We start from the raw sequence: 20,208 nt of genomic DNA, 5'->3' as shown, positions 1-20,208 counted from the left end.
CACACAAAACTGACAATCCTGCCGTAATTTACGCTCTCTTCCGTTTTTCTTTCTATCTTCTGTAAAGAAAATATTTTAAAGAGAGCTGGAAACCTGTAACCATTGACTTCCATAGTATTTGTTTTTCCTACTATGGAAATAAATGGTTACAGGTTTAAGCTTTTTTCTAAATATGGCAATTAGTGTTCAACAGAAGAAAGAAACGTACAAAAGTTTGAAACCACATGAGAAGGGTGTTCCTGCACAACTGGAGTGGCTTCATTTTCAGGACCGCATCTTTAGGACCCTAGTTTTTTGTGACAGCGTCACCTGTGGATTGGATCATGCATGCGCTAATAAGATGGACGACACGGATGATAAGGAAAGTGTGAGTACCGATATGAATACGCGTGATATACACGTGTTAATTGACAGAACTTTGATAACAAAATAAATGTTATACAACCTATTTTTATTTAAGTGCAACATATTCCAAAAGATCAGGGGCTTTTGACAATACATCAGGGGCTTAAGCCCCCAAAGTTGTAATATTAAATCTCTGTAGATGTTTGGTCATATTTGACAAATTTATTTTAATTGTATTCATTTTATTAACCACTTGCTATGTGAATACATAAAGTTTAAAAAAAAAAAAAAAAACTACACATTAAATTATTTTAAAGGTCCTGCAGTAATACATAATACTGTCATAATTAATAGAAATATTTTCCCAGAGATGGGTTGCGGCTGGAAGGGCATCCGCTGCGTAAAAATATGCTGGATAAGTTGGCAGTTCACTCCGCTGTGGCGACCCATGTTTAATAAAGGGACTAAGCCGAAAAGAAAAATAATGAATGAATGAATAATAGAAATATTTGGTGGTGCACCTAAACAAAATCATGCAAATTTATTAAGATATCGATGTAAAATTTGGAACACAACTGGTTTACAGCTTGTTTACAGTTTTAGCTTACTACGTTTTTGGGAAATTTTATTGTATATTAAAATTGAAAATTGATCTGCTCAAAAATGTTAACAGATTATAAATGATTATAACTATGACATAAATATAAAACTTGCTATAGCACTAAAATACAGTAGATTCTGAAAAGAGATAAATAAATTAGCAAATCTGTCAGTGTTATCAGCCTTCCAATTCAGATGCACCATTGTTCTAGAGTTGTTATAACAATTTAACCCATAAAATTTGTTTATTGATATAAACTAATCGATAAATATGTACATTTGTTTTTTTTTCAGTATTGTTAAATGGGAGTATCACTTAATTTAGATGAATTTTTTATTATTATTATTTATCAATAATTTAATAATTTTAGTAATCTAATTTCATTTTAGTAAAATAATTTCATAATTCTATATAAAGTTTTTGGCGAAGCAGTGGCGCAGTAGGTAGTGCTGTTGCCTCACAGCAAGAAGGTCGCTGGGTCGCTGGTTCGAACCTCGGTTCAGTTGGCGTTTCTGTGTAAAGTTTGCATGTTCTCCCTGCCTTCGCGTGGGTTTCCTGCAGGTGCTCCGGTTTCACCCACAGTCCAAAGACATGCGGTACAGGTGAATTGGGTAGGCCAAATTGTCCATAGTGTATGAGTGTGTGTGTGGATGTTTCCCAGAGATGGGTTGCGGCTGGAAGGGCATTCGCTGCGTAAAAACTTGCTGGATAAGTTGGTGGTTCATTCCGCTGTTGCGACCCCTGATTAATAAAGGGACTAAGCCGACAAGAAAATGAATGAATGAATGAATATATAAAGTTTTTTAAATAAACATAATATACACATAACATTTACTTGAATGTTTACATTCACAAAAACTAAACAAATAGATAAAAAATAATAATCGATAAATCATAATAATAAATAAAAAAAAGAAAACAAAGATTAAGTAATTCTGTTTCGATTAATGCCCAGGTCTGTTAAAAAATATCTGATTTAAACTGCAAATTTGCAGTCATTTTCTCAATACAGTTAAAGTCAGAATTAATAAATACCCTGAATTATTAGCCCCCTAATTTCTGTGTAGGGAGAGAAGATTTTTTCAACACATTTCTTAACATAATAGTTTTAATAACTCATTGGTAATAACTGATTTATTTGATCTTTGCCATGCATGATGTCAGTAAAAGTGTTTAAAATACCTGTATATGTTGTCTGTGTCATAATAAACACCTAAAAAAAGAGGCGCTTTTTGTATTTTTTTTTTTTATAAAATCTCATTTGAAAGTGTACATTTTAGGTTCTGTGTGGTCTAGCGTGCTGTAATTCATTTTGGTGGTTCCTGCACATGTCTGTAATCATAGGAAAAAAGAACAATGTGTACCATAATCTATGCAAAAGTTATTGCATTCCAACTGATAAGACGTGCTGTACAAGCCACAGGGATTGATCATTGTTTTCATATTTCACTATTCTTTTGTTTGATCAAACATAATTCACTCTGTTTGGACCATGTTCAATTCAATTAATTTCAGCTTTATTTGTATAGCGCTTTTACAATGTAGATTGTGTCAAAGCAGCTTCACACAAATGGTCATAGTAACTGGAACAGTGTTTAAGTTCAGTTCAGTTGAGTTTAGCTCAGTTCAGTGTGATTTAATCATTACTGAGAGTTCAAACACTGAAGAGCAAATTCATTGATGTGTAGCTCTACCAATCCTGAACCATGCGAGTCTGTGGCGACAGCGGAGAGGGAAAAAAAACTTCACCTGATGGGAGTGAAAAAAAAAACCTTGACAGAACCAGACTCAGTTGGGCACGACCATTTTAATTTCTCCGCTGGCCAAAAGTCTTGTGCAGAGCTTCAGTCACCGTGGTGGAGGCTGGAAGATGGCCTTAGCGAAGACTCGTCTGTCCCTGGAGCGTCGCTGGAATCAGACACATGTTCTCCACTCCCCACGACCATCAGCGCAGCAGCAGCTCAGGATATGGCCTGGTCCCGGATATAGAAACCTTGGGATCATCTCGTCGCTGGTCTTGGATCCAATCAGTGACTCCGCATAATCTGAGGACCTCGGGATGTGTGTCCCCACGTGAAAATAGAGAATAAAGAGAATAATTAGCGTAGCTGCTGTTCATAGTGTATATAAGCAAGATGCAGAAGCCTGTGTGGAACCCGCTAGGTGATGCATTGAGAGTATGCTTTACTAAACAGATAGGTCTTTAATCTAGTTTTGAACTGGGAAAGTGTGTCTGAGCCTCAGACGTTATCAGGAAGGCTATTCCAGAGTGTAGGAGCCATGAAAGAGAAGGCTCGACCTCCTTTACTTGATTTTGCTATTCTAGGTACTGCCAGAAGCCCTGAGTTTTGAGATCTTAAAGAGCGAGTTGGATTGTAGCGAGACAGAAGGTTGGTTAGATAAACAGGAGCTCGATTATTTAGAGCTTTATATGTGAGAAGTAATATTTTGTCAGACATATAAAAGGATTACTTATGCACATCACCTTAAAAAAACAGGAGAAATGGCCCTGAAGCACACAGAACAAGGTAAGAGATGACCGCTGTCTGTGCTATCTTGGGGCTGCTTATTGATCATGAATGTATTGTTTTCACTTCTGCATCATGGAAACACCGTGATTCATTCAACAACTATTTGATATGTTAATATAATTCAGTAAAAAGACTGCTAGAACCATATGAGCACCAGCAAGAGCTTTCATTTGAGCTATAACTTTTACATGTGTCATATAAACCATATTATAAATATGAAAATTAATGTTCAATACCAAGCTTGGGTATCCAAAATACTGTGTATTTCAGTGTAAATAACTTTTGTACAGTAAAATAAAACAAGTGATCCATATGTGCATAAAATATAGATTCTACACTTTCAAACGAAACCACTTACGGGGTCTGGTACAATGCCCTTTCAATCTTAAAGCGAAAGTCAGTGACGTCCCAGACCCGGTACCGGGTCCACAGAGTCTAATAATATTGTCTTTAAAATGTTTTTTTTTATTTATTTTTTTTTATTACAAACTACTTTTATTCTAGCCGAAATAAAAAAAAAAAAAAAACTTTCTCCAGAATATTTTTTTTTATAGGAAATATTGTGGAAATGTCCTTGCTCTGCTAAATATCATTTGGGAAATATTTAAAAAAGACAAAATAAATTCAAAGGACATCTGATTCAGCCTTTGTGTTCATTCTGTCAAAGTAGGTTGACGGGTCTTCATCCAGTTCACTGTAATTATCTTCCTAGCTGTTATTAATAATATATGTAGTGCAAATAGGTGAGACTTACTGAACTGATCAGGGGGGAAGCCATCAAGCAAAAAAAAATACAATAAAAAAATAAAAAACTGGGTGCATTTAATACGTTGTATGCTAAAACTTTACTAATCTCGCTTTTAACCTCCTGCCAATGTACACTTTTAGGCCATTCCCAAAATATGTGAAGATATCGAATTTGGCAACCATTCATGGAACACTGATTAAATAATTATTATATATTATTATGTCATGCATACAGTTGAAGTCATAATTATTAGCCCTCGTTTGAATTTCTTTTTCTTTTTCAAATATTTCCCAAATTTAACAGAGCAAGGACATTTTCACAGTTTTTTCCTATAATCTTTTTTTCTTCTGGAGAAAGTCTTTTGGCTAGAATAAAAGCAATTTTTAATTTTTAAAAACCATTTTAAGGTCAAAATTATTACCCCTTTTAAGATATATTTTTTCTGATAGTCTACAGAACAAACCATCGCTATACAATAACTCGCCTAATTACCCTATCCTGCCTATAGTTAACCTAATTACCCAGTTAAGCCTTTAAATGTCACTTTAAGCTGTATAAAAGTGTCTTTAAAAACATCTAGTCAAATATTATTTACTGTCATCATGGCAAAGATAAAATAAATCAGTTATTAGAAATGAGTTATTGAAACTGTTATGTTTAGAAATGTGTTGAAAAAATCTCTCGGTTAAACAGAAATCGGAGGGAAAAATAAACAGTGGTGCTAATAATTCAGGGGGGGAAATAATTCTGACTATATATATATATTTTTTAAATTTACAAATGATCAAAAAGACTGATTGCAGACAAATATAATAAATACAGCAATTCAGATTTTTTATATATATATATACAAATGTTATGTGAGGGGGGCAACATTATTTTTCACAGTTTATGTTTAACACCAGCTGGGCTGTAGGAGAACATCTCACACAGCAATTTATAAAAATGAGCTGTTACATGCCTATAATGAGATTCATCACAAATTTAAATAGCACCGAACTAATATATTATTCATTATTATGACTCACTATTCTCTGCAGACAGAGTTCTGGAAAAAGACTATCACATGCTTCAACTCAACCAGCTTTGACATGATGTGTGTTAACTCCCAGTGCTATCCATTCAGGCATGTTTGCTTCAGATCATGAGTGTTTCAGTAATCTCTAGAGGCACATTTGACCCAGTGAGAAGTGATGTGAGCTACGTTGTTGTTTTATTTCCTCTGCGTGTATCGAGACAGAAAGATACATTTCCTTAATAAAACAGCAGTGAGAAAAAGCTCCCAAAGGCAAAAGATGTGTGTGAAACAGTATGCTGAAAACATTTCTGTGCTGTTGTTTTTATAAAATATGTTTGCTTTCAAAGTAATGCTTTCCAGGAGGATAGGATTTGTGTAAGTGTCACTCTGTGTTTATGAACATCATTGCAACAATAGTTTAATAGTATTCAAATTATATTGCAGACATAGATATACTATGCATATTAAAGGGATAGTACAACCAAAATGGAGTTTTCTGTAAACATTTACTCGCTCACCCTTTACATGTTCCAAATCTGTCTGTTTCTTTCTTCTGTCGAACATTAATTGAAATATCTTGGAAGAAACCTGTAACCATTTATGTAGTATTTGTTTTTTTTTTCTACAATGCAAGTCAATGCTTATAGATTTTTAGCATTCTTCAAATACCTTCAGCAGATGAAAAAAACTTGGAACTACTTACAGGAGAGTAAATAGTGAGCAAATATCATTTTGGGTCAACTCTTACTTTAAGTCTCTGTCTTTTTAGAAACTTAGGGATTCATTCATTCATTTTCTTATTGGCATCGTCCCTTTATTAATCTGGTGTCACCACAGCGGAATGGACTCCTATCTTATCCAGCACGTTTTACGCAGTGGATACCCTTCCAGCTGCAACCCATCACTGAGAAACACCCATACACTCATTCACAAATGACCAATTTAGTTTATTCAGTTCACCTACTGTATATTGCATGCCTTTGGGGAAACCGGAGGACCCAGGGCAAACCCACACCAACACTGGGAGAACATGCAAACTCCACACAGAAATGCCAACTGACCCAGCCAGGGCTCAAACCAGCGACCTTCTTGCTGTGAGGCAATTATACAACCCACTGCGCCACCTTGTCACCCTACTTTTGGGATTGTACCCTCTTTTAAGCACTTAAATTAATGAGACCCTCTTTTATGAAGAGTAATGTGTCTTAGGGGATCACTTGTATCACCTAGTAATTATGCTTATTTGTATTGTATGTATTGTTAAATTTAATAAATGTCAGTGTATTTTGGTCATGTAAGGTGTGTTTTTTGCATATAACTAATGGAGCAAACAGCATTACATCCTAATATGTAGAAATATGTTTTATGTTGAAATAAAAGAACGTGCATGGGATGCCTGTGACACTTTGCCACCACCTATTGATAGGTAGGTGCATCTCTCACCTTGCAGAGATTGAATCCAATTAATCCTCATCGAATATCTAATTATACATGTGTATAAATAAATTCTCCATTAACCCAATATATCGACTCTAGACTGTTACCCCACTTAAATGATTTTATAACTCAAATGTTTATTACTTGTACGAGCGTTACGTGTCATGCTTCTCTAACACAGGCTGCTCTTTGGCGCCGTCTTGCGACTGTCGTAAAAACAGCAAAGAGCCACACAGTAATTATTAGCATTTAATCTCTATACTTGATGATCAAAGCTCTCTGGTAAAAAAAAAGTGATAACTTCACTCGGAAGTACATGAAGAGACAAACTGAATCAGAGAGGAGGAATTAAAATTGATGTTATCTAGCCAAAACTGGCTTAAGAATAAGCAATCTGGGATACATATTAATAGTAATAACGATGTAATAGGGGTTGTTAGTTAGGGTTTAATTAACAATTTATATTTAAATAAATAACGTTTATAATATTCGATGTATTCATTTATTTATTTAGAAAATGAAATAAATCAATTCACACCTCAGCATGAACTTTATCAGTTTTATTTTAAAACTCATAACGTTTTAGCCTTTGATGATATGTATATTAAAACGCATAGGCTCTTTTATCTGTGTGTGTGTGTGTTAATGGAGGTTGCATTGTGTGGGAGGTGATTATTTGGCCATGAGCAGTAAGACACGCCCACTGGGCGTTACCGCAGCTCACACTTACTACACTAAATTACAGTACGCACGTACTCAAAGCGCCAGAGTGAAGTATGAACAGAGACGCTGTCGTACTTTGACAGTACACAAAAAGGACCTACCACTTAAACTTGCCATGACTTTCCAAAGAAGTCCGTTTTGCGCTTTCGTCCTCCTTGCTTTGTTGTTTTTGTCTTTAACGCTTATTGTGAAAAAGTGGCACTTTGGTCTCCAAGAGAACGAGCCTTTTGGTGATGCTGCCCGCCCAGATGGTTCTGCTCCACAGCGCGACACATTGCGCCAACAACTTCAGGAAAGACAACAAGAACTTGTGCTTCTGGACATCACTTTTGAAGACATACAACAACAAGAAGGATTTAATGGGAAAATTAGTTTGGATAATCCAACTGCAGCTGACATTGGTTGTGAAGAACTTGGTGGCGTGAAAGCTGTTGACTTTCTTGGTTCAGGTTACACCAAAACAGTGTTAAAAGCAGCACTGCCAAACGGATTATTTGTGGCACTGAAATCTGTAAACCATCAAGGCACTGACATGAGATTATGCTTGGATGTTTTCCAAGATTCCCAGGGATGCCTTGAGCTGGTGTCGTTCAAGCTGAGGAAGGAGATTGTGTTATTGCAGAAACTTCAGCACCCTAATATTGTAGAGGTAAAAACAGCCTACAGTTTGTCTCATTGTGTTATGTAAAGTATTAGACATGCATAGGTTAAAATGTTTAATATGTGCCCTAATTGATCTTGTTGTGCTCTTTCTAGCTGAAAGGTCAATGTCAGGACAGCATCCTGGTTGGTGGCATCACAGCAGTTCTGGAGCAGGGGATGCCACTTCAGATGATCCAGCTCCTGCAGAGCCCCTGGGAAGAGCGCTTTCGGGTAAGAGCACCACCCCCAGGCCTCCTATGGAGTGTTAATCAGAGATTCCCCACCCACTGTCCCCCCACAGGGCATACCTGAGGTGGGGGTGGATGAAATTCTTCAGCTTTAGCTGGATTAACTGGAGCCCCATCTCCATACCAACTGAGCCTGATCAAATAGTACAGAGGGGACAGATGTCTGTCTCAGATGTCCATCCTTTTACTCTTCTTTACCCTGATCAGTTCTTGGCACTGTTTGAGGGAGCGAGGCGATACTGAGTTTCACTACACCATGGAGTGTTTCTCTCATGTTCACGTTGGTGTGCAATAAGCAGGTGCTGATATTGTGTGCCTTTGATTTCTGATGATGACAAATGTGTTTAAGCTAAAGGGCTGTAATCGAGTGTCTCTTTGACATTCTTACCTTCTCTGAAAAGTCTTAACACGTGGTCGAGAGCTATTCAAAAAGGTGTTTGGTTTCATCCACCTCTGCTTTTGGAGAGCTGCTGTGGCTATATAGTGTATCCAAGAGTAAAGTTGAGCATGAGTTCATATGTTTTTCAGTGTTACAGCAATATTTACATGTATAAAAAAGCTGTCATAAAAATAATTAGCTGCAAAAATAGGGTTCATATTTACATACTTTTAAGACAGATTAGATTATGTTATTGATGGCACAGTGGAGATTCAGGTGTAAAACAAAATATAAGTGCACAAAATCAACACCAAATTGCAATATGATAATGTTAATCTAATAATTAAATTAATTTTACATAAATGTTTCATTTTACATGATTTACAAATTAAGATAACAGAAGCACTTCAAATACATTTTTAACATTTTACAGTAAGACCCTTTAGTTAACAATATTGTTTTGTTTCTCAAATTAGTTTTGGATAAATTTTTTCTTTGGATAAAAACCCATCAAATTAGAATACAATGAAATTAATATTGTATACACAGTGGCTTAGGGGTTAGCAAGCACAGCAAGATGACATAAGGTCACAGCAAGAAGGTCGCTGGTTTGAGCCCCGGCTGAGTCAGTTGGCATTTCTGTGTGGAGTTTGCATGTTCTTCCCATGTTCACATGGGTTTTCTCTGGGTGGTCCGGTTTCCCCCTCAGTCCAAAGACATGTGCTATAGGTGAATTGAGAAAACTAATTGGACCATAGTGTATGTGTGTGAATGTGAGTGTGTTTCCCAGTACTGGCTTGCAGTGCTGTAACACTGAAAAACATATGAAGTCATTCTCAACTTCACTCTCGGATACACTGTATAGCCACAGCAGCTCTCCAAAAACAGAGGTAAAAGAGCATCCGCTGTCTAAAACATATGCTGAAAAAGTTGGCAGTTCATTCTGCTGTGGTGACCCCTGATGAATAAAGCAACTAAGCCAAAGGAAAATGAATGAATGAGTGGCAACACTTCACATAAATGTCCATTGGTTAACACGAGTTAATCCATTAGCTAACAGTTCGCAAAATCTTTTTAATCGTTGTTATTGTTAGTGTTATTATAATATTTACACATAAAATTGTGTTTGTTAATGTTGAAATGAATGTTAACTAAGATGTTAACTAATGTGGGTAACTAATTTGAACAAATGTAACCTTATTTCATAGTGTTACCATTAATTAATCAATCAATCAATCAACTTTTATTTATAAAGCACTTTACTACAACCAAGGGTGACCAAAGTGCCTTACACAAGTAAAAGCAAATTATACAACACAACAAAAAAGCAGACAGTGCAAAACAGTACAAAAATATCAATAAACACAACAAACATTACAACTTAAAGAAGTGTCAGTGCTATGCATTACAAGCCAATTTAAACAAGTGGTTCTTAAGCTTGGCTTTAAAACGTACCAGGTTAGTGATTGTACGAAGCTCAGTAGGAAGGGAATTCCAGAGTTTAGGACCTGCCACTGCAAAAGAGCGGTCACCCGACTGCTTGTATCTTGACCGAGGGACTTCAAGCAGAAGTTGGTCAGCAGATCGCAAAGCTCTGCTGGGTTTGTGAATGTGCAAAATTTTGCATAAATAAGTAGGAGCAAGGCCAATGACTGCATTAAAAGCAAACACCAAAAGTTTATAATTGATTCTAAACTTAACAGGGAGACTGTGGAGGGAGTAGATTAATATTATATATAATTAATAGTAGTAGATTAGTATTATAGTAAATAATATTATGTTATAGTATGTAATACTGTACAATTATTGTATATTACTATTCTTTATTTAATTTAAATATACATAAACATACTACATGTGTATATAAAATCCTTAACATGACATCACCTTAGAGTTATAAGGTTCTATGACATTTTTGTCAAAATTGAGTTATTGACATATTCTTATTAAATGACAACTTATTTACATTATGGGATTTTTTTTAGAAGTTTACATTTTAAGACTTTTTATGTAAAAAACAAATGTTACACACAGGCCCGGCGCCAGGATGTCAGAACTGAGGGGGCATTTTAAATCCATAGGGGGGCACTAGACCTGATGACTGATTTTGGTCTCCCTTGTTTCTTTCATTTAGGCTATTTATTCACATGTATTATTACTTTACCTTGTTACTGACCTAAGGCAGTAATATACGTTTTAATAGTAATAATAATATGCACAGTTTCACTTTTACTGATTTTATTAATACCGTTAATGCAACGATACCGCTTATTAATGCAGACGGATCATTGCTTTAGTGCCAAACGAGTGCTTTAAATCATATGTTATTCTTCTTGTTTATTTCTGTTTTATTTAAAATAACAGGCATATGAATGTTTAAAGTTTTAGGTAAAGACGTCAAATTATGCCTACACATGCAAGCTGACCCATGATCAGACTATTCGTATATAACCGGTAAATAAATATAGGCTTGTGAAATCAGCTTAACCGAGTCATCCCGCTTCACGTAGCCTATTATCCAACCAACATCAGTGTTAGGGAAAAGCTAAATGTTACAATCTAATGTCATTTGAAACAATTACTTAGTTACATTTAAAGGCATTAGTGTAGCCAGAAAAATACCTTAAAAAGATTCCAAAATTTACAGTTATTACCATGAAAATTAGTTTGGCACAGATAACAACTCAGGCTATATAACTTTTTTCATAATTTTAAATGTAAAAATAAAGATTTATCTTAGGCTATCATAAGTGTGTTTTTTTCGTGATATTGTCTGGTTGTCATTTGTAAACCATCATAAACCATTAGGCTAGGTCTACCCGTCATTTTATTTATTTATTAAGCCTATTTTAATAACTTGTTTTCAGGTTATTTTCATTTTAGGGCCATGAGCTACAAGTCAAAACAAACTCGATATGCTGACTGTATTTTAGCTCTTTCTAGCTTTACAATATATTTTATGTTGTTTATTTTTGCATGAGCAAATAGCAGTCTAAATTAGATATTTTTAAAAGATGATTATTGAGCCTACCTGCAGCATGTAAAAGGTTTCTCGGTTGATCCGCAATATATTCCATTTATAGCACTGCAAACTTGACTTCGTAGGCCGATCATCTTTAAACGCAAAAGGAATTTATTAAGTGTTATACCTTGACTGCTGCTGCATAATGGGATGTTTCTCTACACAACTGTAAAAGTGCGCTTTTTAGCAATGTCAAAATAAAAGCAAACATTCAAAAGGTTCTGCGTTTTGTCAATTTTAGCTTAATTGTAATAATATTAATAATAATAATAATTAATTAATGTAAATATTATTTATAGTGTAGCCTACTGTGGGACTGTGCAGTGAACTATTTATTTTTATTAAAACATTTTGATTAGGCTATATCTTCCTGAATAACTAATGTGAAAATGACTGGCAGTTGCGTCTCTGCTAAAGTTAATTTAACAGCAAATTTCTTCTGCGTTTCTTCCTTTTAGAGCTCAAGAGAGTTGTGTTTAAAGAATTAGTTAACCAAAACATGTAATGAATTAAGCTGCTCATCTCATGTCACACACTTTTCTCCCTTGTGAGTTGAGTGCGCCTCCATCGCCGTGTGCGCGTTTTATTTACGGGCGCACCTTACCTGACGCGGACCCGCTGTGACCGGATCTCTGGACTATAGGATAGCTTTATCCCCACAATTTTTCATAATTTAATTGCTATGTCATATATTTTAAAATATTTAAATGTGTGTTCTAAAGGTTGAAACAACGAGAGTGTTTGTAATTAATGACAGAAAGAATTTTCAGTTTTGAGTGAACAAGCCTTTATAAAAACTGGGTAAAAAAAAAACCCCGTAGCGCCGGGCCTGGTTACACACATACTGTTTGCTATATGGAATGCAAAATCTTTGAAGCTCAATATCTCAAAATCATTCAGAAAGCAGATAGAACCTTATAATTCCAAGGTGAGGATGAACTGTCTGACAATTACAGCCAAATAGTCTTATTATTTTATTAAAAAGTTCCTTTTGATTGTGTTATCCCACAGGTCTGTCTTGGTTTGGTGCGACTCCTTCAATACCTGTCTGTCTCACCTCTGGGATCAGTTGCCCTGCTGGATTTCCAGCCTCGACAGTTTGTAATGGTGTCTGGAGAACTCAAGTTAACAGACTTGGATGATGCAAGTATTCATGAACCGGTCTGTCAAGAGGACTCTGACTGCCTGCTGCAGTTTCCCCTCCGCAACTTCACCCTGCGATGCTCCCCGGCCCAAACTTGCAAGGGTCTGAATGAGATGAGAAACCTCTACAATGCCTACAGGTGAGCACTTTTATTGTCTGAGCCACAGATAATGAAAAAAAGTTGTGTTACAAGAGTCTCAAGTCTCCCCTCATGTGTCTGTTATGATTAATTATCCACCCCGCTGAGTGTCGGGGCAGCAGTTGTAGTATATTGATCTCACAGCATGAATCGCCACTCTGCTGGATGAATTATATGAAATATTTCCCCTACAGGTATTTTTTCACCTACCTGCTGCCTCATCAGGCTCCCCCGTTGCTGAAACCTCTTATTCACCACATAATGAATGCCACGGGTGAGTTTTCATCTCCATGAACTCGACTCGACACAGGAAAAGCTGCTTTGTAATGCAAGCTTCATTTTACATTCTTGTCACAGGAGATTTGAAGCAAAGCATTAATGAAACCCTGATTGCCTTCGAGAAGATTTTACATATATACAAGTCCGGACTGCACCTGGAGAACTTACCCACATCAATAACCAAAGGTAATGCGTTGATTTCAGTCATGAAATATACCTCTTATTCTTGAGAAATATTGCCTTGATCTTTTGACACTCTGAGGCCCTATCATAGACCCGGCGCAATGCGGCGCAAGGCGTGGCGCAAATGTTACTTGCTAGTTTCAGCTGGACGCAAATGTCATTTTGCTGTTTTCCACCACGTTGTTTAAATAGCAAATGCATTTGCGCTCATATGTGCGCCCATAGGCGTTCTGGTCTAAAAAGGAAGTCACTGTGAGGGGCACTGCTGGCGCGTCGCTATTTAAGAAACAAAGCGGATTTTTCCGTCCTTAAATTAGAAAAAATGCATTCTGATACGCCCTGAAAGCGTTTGCGCCCTGATATAGATATAGCGTCAAAATAGAGCCCTATGTCTTTGTAGTTTAAAATATCCTGTAGGTTTGTTTGCTTTAAACCAGCTTATGTTGAAGCCAATCTGCCCAAACAGCTTTATTACGTAATAGAGTGTCTAAACAAAGGATCGACGCCTGCTTCTACATTGCCTGTTTAGCTCCGCCCACATATTTGCATATGAATTAGTATTTAATCAGAGAGACAAGCTCAGGTCTTCACAGAAACCAAATAAAAAAGTGGAAAATGATCCCTCCATTATGAAAGAGTGAGTTAGCTATTTTTTTAATCAAGTTCCATTCCATGTTAGTAAAAACTAGTTCACCTTGTTTAATTCATTTTACCACAGATTTGATTACAAGCGAGGCACAGTTTGAAATTGCATTTGAAACTTAAGTGCAGTTTACACTAGTGCCTTATTGTTCTCAAATACCGTTTCAGAATAAAAACACTCCTCATGCAGGCGGTTCAGAAAAACAATCCCCCTCCACACTATACAGCCTAAAACACATGATACAGGACCATTCATACATACTGGGCATGTGCCCGTATTTGTACTTGCTGTCTGTGGTTATGTAATGGTCACATGAGAGGGGCTTGACTAATCAGGAAAACATATGCAATAGTCCGGAAGACCAGACAGAGAATGATTGTGGATTTTCAAAAATCTATGTGTCAGTCCGTCTGTATAGAAAGGAACATCAGCGTTTCCTAATAAAAGGGTCTTTAGTATTTTTAAAATGCTCAGTTTTCACAGGTTGAAGATGCCTTAGTAGTATGGATGTCAGGTTTAATCATAACAATACTTAAGTATTTTAAAACAAAAACATGCAAACATTGTAAACAGCACTTTAAATGTCGTCAGCTGTTTTGGATCAGTAATGCCACAATTGTCAGGTACTGATTTTATTACATTTTCACTACTGCTTCACTACTAACTATTTCAACCTAAAGTTTTTAAACGAAATCAGAGCAGCATCCATATTTGAAGGTTGGAAAGATCCTTTATTAGGGCTTGTTGAATTGGTTGACAATAAAAAAGATTGTCAACAGATATTCTTCACTCGGGAGTTTCTTCATTATCATGATTTGACCAAAACAGCAGCCTGATCTCACGAGGAAACGTAACTATTTTGGGTTTTGTCAATTTAGTGCAGGGGTGGCCAAATTTTTTATAAAACCAAACTGGATTGAGGGATGTGGGCTGAATATATACCAAACCAAATACTGCAGTGTAATTTCTTTTTTTTACATTTTATAATGGACTTATTACTGTAAAAATCTCATTTATAACACAATGTTGTTTAGTGCTGAAAACACTAGTCATCATGCTCCTGCTTTCGCCTTGAATTGCCCACCATTGCTTTTTGTCAGATGACAAGCACGTTTACATCTTACATTTAATTTACTTTTAATTAGTTTTTACATTTAACTGAAACATTTATTTTAATTGGCTTTTTGTAACTCAGCAATACAACAAAGAAACAAGTGGTTAAAATATAAATAATGGTCTCTGTCAAAGGAATTTGCCCCAACCACCTCCCCATCATTCTCCCTCTCTTTTCAGGTGGTATGGTGAGCCAAATCAAACATTACCATTTGTCTTTGACCCTAGTTTGGGCATTATTGTTTAGTGGCTAATTCGTTCAATTTGTATGAGTTTAGTATTAAGAAAATTACAATCTTAAAAAAGAGGTGTTGCAACAACCCCCACGCCTAAACCCAATGGGGAATAAGCAAATTGTACAAAATTATATAAATGAGATTACGAATTGTTATGAAAAAGTTATGAATTGCCGTTAGATTGTGTTGGATACAGCGCTGTAGCTCTAGAGTGAAAGACAACTTGATTGCTTAGTTGTGAGAAAATTTGTCAATGTGCGATTGTTCAACTAAGTATAAATCAGCCTTAACACTGCACTATAAATTGAGAGTTGGACATGCTTATGTCATTATGAGGTTTTAACTTGTTGCAAAAGCTGAATAATCAATCAAAACCCACTGATTAGTCATTGAAATAATCGATTATTAATAATTTAATCGCTCTAATAGTTGTTAGATTAATTGATTATGAAAATAATAATTTGTTGCCGTCTTATTGTAGACCGTCATGCATTTATTTAGAAGTTTAACACTTTTAACTTTGTGAAAATGTTACATCTGCAGATTATTATCCAGTCATAATCAAAACAGGGCCTATTACTTCTAAATGATGTTAAATTCTTGATGAGATCAGTAGTGGACTTCGGAGACAAGTACAAAATAAACAACAATGGCAGTTCATGACCCTTTTAACACTTTTCAGCTCCCATTACATTTGTCTTCAATCATGACGGCATTCCAGATATACGCAGTGTGTCTCCAGCCGCACCTTCAAGAAGATGTACTTCGCTCATAAAACGTGTGTAACTCAATCTATCTTCAAGGGCCAGTTTTGCACCCCTCACTCCCTCGCTGTGAGCTTTGACACCCGTAAATCAATCACATGACCACTATAAAGCTGCACAGAGGCATTCAAAGAGGCCCAAAAAAATCTTCAAATCGTATGTCCGAACAGCTCTTGTAAAACTCCTTTTCCACTGTTTAGAGATTTTGGCAGAGCATCATGAACGTCTTTTGTTGTCGCGCACACATTTAGTAACATGAGATTCTGCCACTTCTGCTGCGAGAGGAAACTTTTTTTCGCTTTAAGTCATGGTAATATTTTACAGATGGGTGTTGAGTGGATCCTGGAATGTTTTTTTTTTGTTTCTTTTGGCAGATTATGCAGTCCTGAAAGGAATGAGGAGTGTTGTGAATGTTGAATACCGATGCTGGCCGTCGTACAGACAGCAGGGTTGTGTGTTGTCGGTTCACAGCGTCAGAGAAGCGGCGTTCATCTGTAACTCTCATACACACTGCACCAGCTTCTCTATCAGCAGCCAAACTACATGGACAGGTCAGTGATTTTGATTTGCATACTTGGCTTTGCACATACATTGGTGAAAACGTGCCACAAAAAAGCATATAACACACAGCTGAAGTCAGAACTATTAGCTACTTTGTTTAATTTTTTCCCAATTTCTGTTTAACGGAGAGAAGATTTTTTTAAACACATTTCTAAACATAATAGTTTTTAATAACTCATTTCTCATTACTGATTTATTTTATCTTAGTCAGAATTATTAGCCCCCAACTAAATGTCACTTTAAGCTGTATAGAGGTGTCTTGAAAAATATCTAGTAAAATAATATTTACTGCCATCATGGCAAAGATAAAATAAAGTTATTAGAAATGAGTTATTAAACCTATTATGTTTAGAAATGTGTTAAAAAAATATTAAATATAAATCTTCGTTAAACAGAAATTGGGGGCTAATAAACAGGGGGCTAATAATTCTGACTTCAACTGTATGTATGTATATATATATATATATATATATATATATATATATATATATATATATATATATATATATATATATATATATATGTATAAACTGTAGGGATAGTTTACAGTTTAACCCAAAGAATGACCAGCCTGGTAGATGAAGAAGAGCCGGAGTCAGAGATTTAAATAAATAAATCAAGTTTGCTGAAGATAGTCTGCAGTTTCATTCGCAGAAGCCAGCTTCAACACTCGCAATGAGTTCCTAGGCCGCTTTGCTTACAATCACCAATCAATAACAATTATACTCTCACATAACATCATTAACTGCGTCATACATATAGGTGTTCTAACCTGATTGGTTAAAACACAGATAGACTAGGAAAATTTCCACGTGGGGTTCGTGCGCACAATTCTGAACATTATCTTAAGCATAAACGTCAGACATCCCTTAGACTGATTAGAGCTGACTCCAGACCTGTGAAACGGATCAACAATCAAATAGAACACACACACTTAAAGTACAATCTGCTTCTAATCCAAGGCTGAGTGTACTCTCAGCCGTCTTTATCAAAACTGGTTAAAAACCGGTATAATTACATTCAGGCAGTTATATTCTTACTATACAAAGTCTATCTTGAATAAAAGTAGAATCACTTTAAAAGAATTAACCATAAAAATAACAAAATCACTTTAGACATTTTAGATAGTATTAACTACTAGAAATAACAATAGGAACAGTTGATTCCAGTCCTCAGCCCTCAGTTCCACTCAAGGTCTCAGTGACCTCTGACCTAGATTGATGGCTTCTGAAAATAGTTATAAAGAGACAGGCAAATGCACTGAACATTCTTATATTAAGCAATGTGTTAACTTATTCATTAATTAAAATCAATTCACAGTTAAATACTGAGAAACAGGATGATGAAAAGGATAAACGTTGGTGCATAATGAGACGGATTGGGATATTAGGGCTGTACATTGCGATATTTTGTTTTTCTGCAATATACATTGCAATATGAATATATTTCTATATATGACTATATATATTAAATATTAGACATATTGAAAGATAATACAATTAAATTCAAGCAAAATAGATTACAACCTACAAAATTTTAACTAAATGTTTTTAATTTTTTTGTTTCTCTTGTTTTTTCCTCTTTTTTTCAATAAACAACAAATACCAATTAAAAGAATGTTTTACTGTGTGTTTGTTTAGCATAATTCTACACAGATTTATTTAGTTTTACAGTGTAATTCAGACAAAGGCAACAAACACAGCTTAAATAAAATGTAACTTCCTTCCAAATACAATCTCAGCACACAAATATCTTTCCCAGTAGACCAAAAAAAAAAAAAAAAAAACAATTAAAGGTATGATACTCATGGTGTGTTATTTTAAAAAAATGTGTTTTATATGGAAAATGACAGTAATAAATCAGCAGAACCACCCCTCTTCGTCAAAACACGGCACAAAAAAAACTCTGAAGCATCAAATAAATGTCTATGCGATGAACAGGCCCTTCAATAAACCGCTGTTCGCCATTATAAATCATCAGAGCGCATGACTGTTGTGTCTGTTTGGAAACGGGCCGTGTTTAACCCAAGGGCTCTCTTTGCCTTTACATGTCTGCAGGTCGACTTCTTGCGTCTTTCAGAAGTGGCTTCAGCCATCTGGTTCCAGATGTGAACTCTGCGGTGTACATGAGGCGGGTTAAAGCCTCAGGAGCCGTGCTTTGAGAAGGAGGAAAACGCCAAAAAAGCTGGCGGGGTGGGAGGAGGGAATTGGAGACAAATGAATGTGTTATATTTATAGGCATCTTACTCAATGGCCGTTTGATCCTGCTGCCAATGCTACACGCTGCCAAAGAGCATTTAAAAGGATTTCCCTTCAGGTATAATTAACCTGAAGGAGAAAGAAAAAAAAAGTGGAAAGAAAAAAAAAACAGGCTTCTAACTTTTCCCCCCGTCTTACGTTTGGCATGACACGGTCCACTGCGAGGACATTGAGGCTGTTTTTACACTGTCTGATGCCTGCAGGAGGAGAAAGAAAACAAGCTCTTTCACAGATTTACTTTGATGTTAATGAGCCTGGAAGTTTGTAGCGCTTTTCTGGATGCCGGTGTGTGTCGAGAGAGCCGCGTCAATAGGTGGAAAACTGCTGAAACCACAAAAAGAGCAGAGGAATGTTTAGTAGGAGCCATTGTCCTTCATTTGTTAGTTGATTTGTGTCTAGATATGTCAGAAATATGCTGTACTTCATCCTGTGGGTGTGTCTGTTTATAGTTCTTTCAGTGAAAGAGAGGTATTATTGGTGTGAATTTGTTCTGTTGTAATATGTTTTAATACAAACTAAGTAATAAAGTTAGTATTTTTACATTCTGTCTTTGTGTTTTATTATTTAAGTCTGTGAAATCAAAATTTGCTGTAGTGCACATTCTCTTTAGGTGAACAATTCATTCGTGCAAGTTAACCCACTGGAAAAATTTTTTTGTTTTGGTAATCTTCAAAGTTTGACCGTTTGCTACAAAATTCTTAATCACGCCCCTCTTGCTACAAAGGAATGATGAAGAAGAAGACAGCTCCGCCCCTACACAATATATGTTTCAGTTGAAAGTACAATAACATACTAAAATTAAAGTGTCAGCAACTTCCGGTTTTTTAAGAGCAGTTATGGGTATTAAGTAATATGTAATCTGAATTACGTAATGAGATGCCAAAAATTAGGTACTTGTAATTACTTAGGGTGCTTTCACACCTGTGGATTGATTCTTTTTTTTTTTTTTTTCAAAACAGTAATAAAAATTTTGTTTATTTTTGTTCTTGGTGCGGTGCGCTTTCACATGGCAAAGTTTCTAACTGGATCAAAATAACTAAAACAAGTCATGTAAGAGTAAACTCTCCTCACATTGGTCAGAGTTTCACTATTTTGCAGAGTCCCGCTCAGCTGTCAGGAGTCCTTATTTTAATTTATGACAATGAGCAATAAGACAGTATAAGCGAAAATCTGCAGTCATTTTCTCATACAAAG

The 20,208-nt window shown here is 35.9% G+C and overlaps 1 protein-coding gene across 1 annotated transcript; it reads left to right on the top strand.

The window, feature by feature from the left end:
* Positions 1 to 6,691: 6,691 nt before the first annotated feature.
* On the top strand, positions 6,692 to 19,554 carry pkdccb (protein kinase domain containing, cytoplasmic b). The gene is made up of 7 exons (XM_017351821.4): positions 6,692 to 8,052; positions 8,160 to 8,276; positions 12,706 to 12,977; positions 13,172 to 13,251; positions 13,335 to 13,442; positions 16,570 to 16,746; positions 18,814 to 19,554. Exons 1-7 carry the CDS (start codon positions 7,363 to 7,365, stop codon positions 18,915 to 18,917), a joined length of 1,548 nt encoding a protein of 515 aa, XP_017207310.2. The 5' UTR covers positions 6,692 to 7,362; the 3' UTR covers positions 18,918 to 19,554.
* Positions 19,555 to 20,208: the final 654 nt, after the last annotated feature.

The sequence above is a fragment of the Danio rerio genome, chromosome 17 (genome assembly GCF_049306965.1).
Source record: "Danio rerio strain Tuebingen ecotype United States chromosome 17, GRCz12tu, whole genome shotgun sequence".
NCBI lineage: Eukaryota > Metazoa > Chordata > Actinopteri > Cypriniformes > Danionidae > Danio > Danio rerio.
This window is presented reverse-complemented; position numbering and strand designations above follow the sequence as displayed.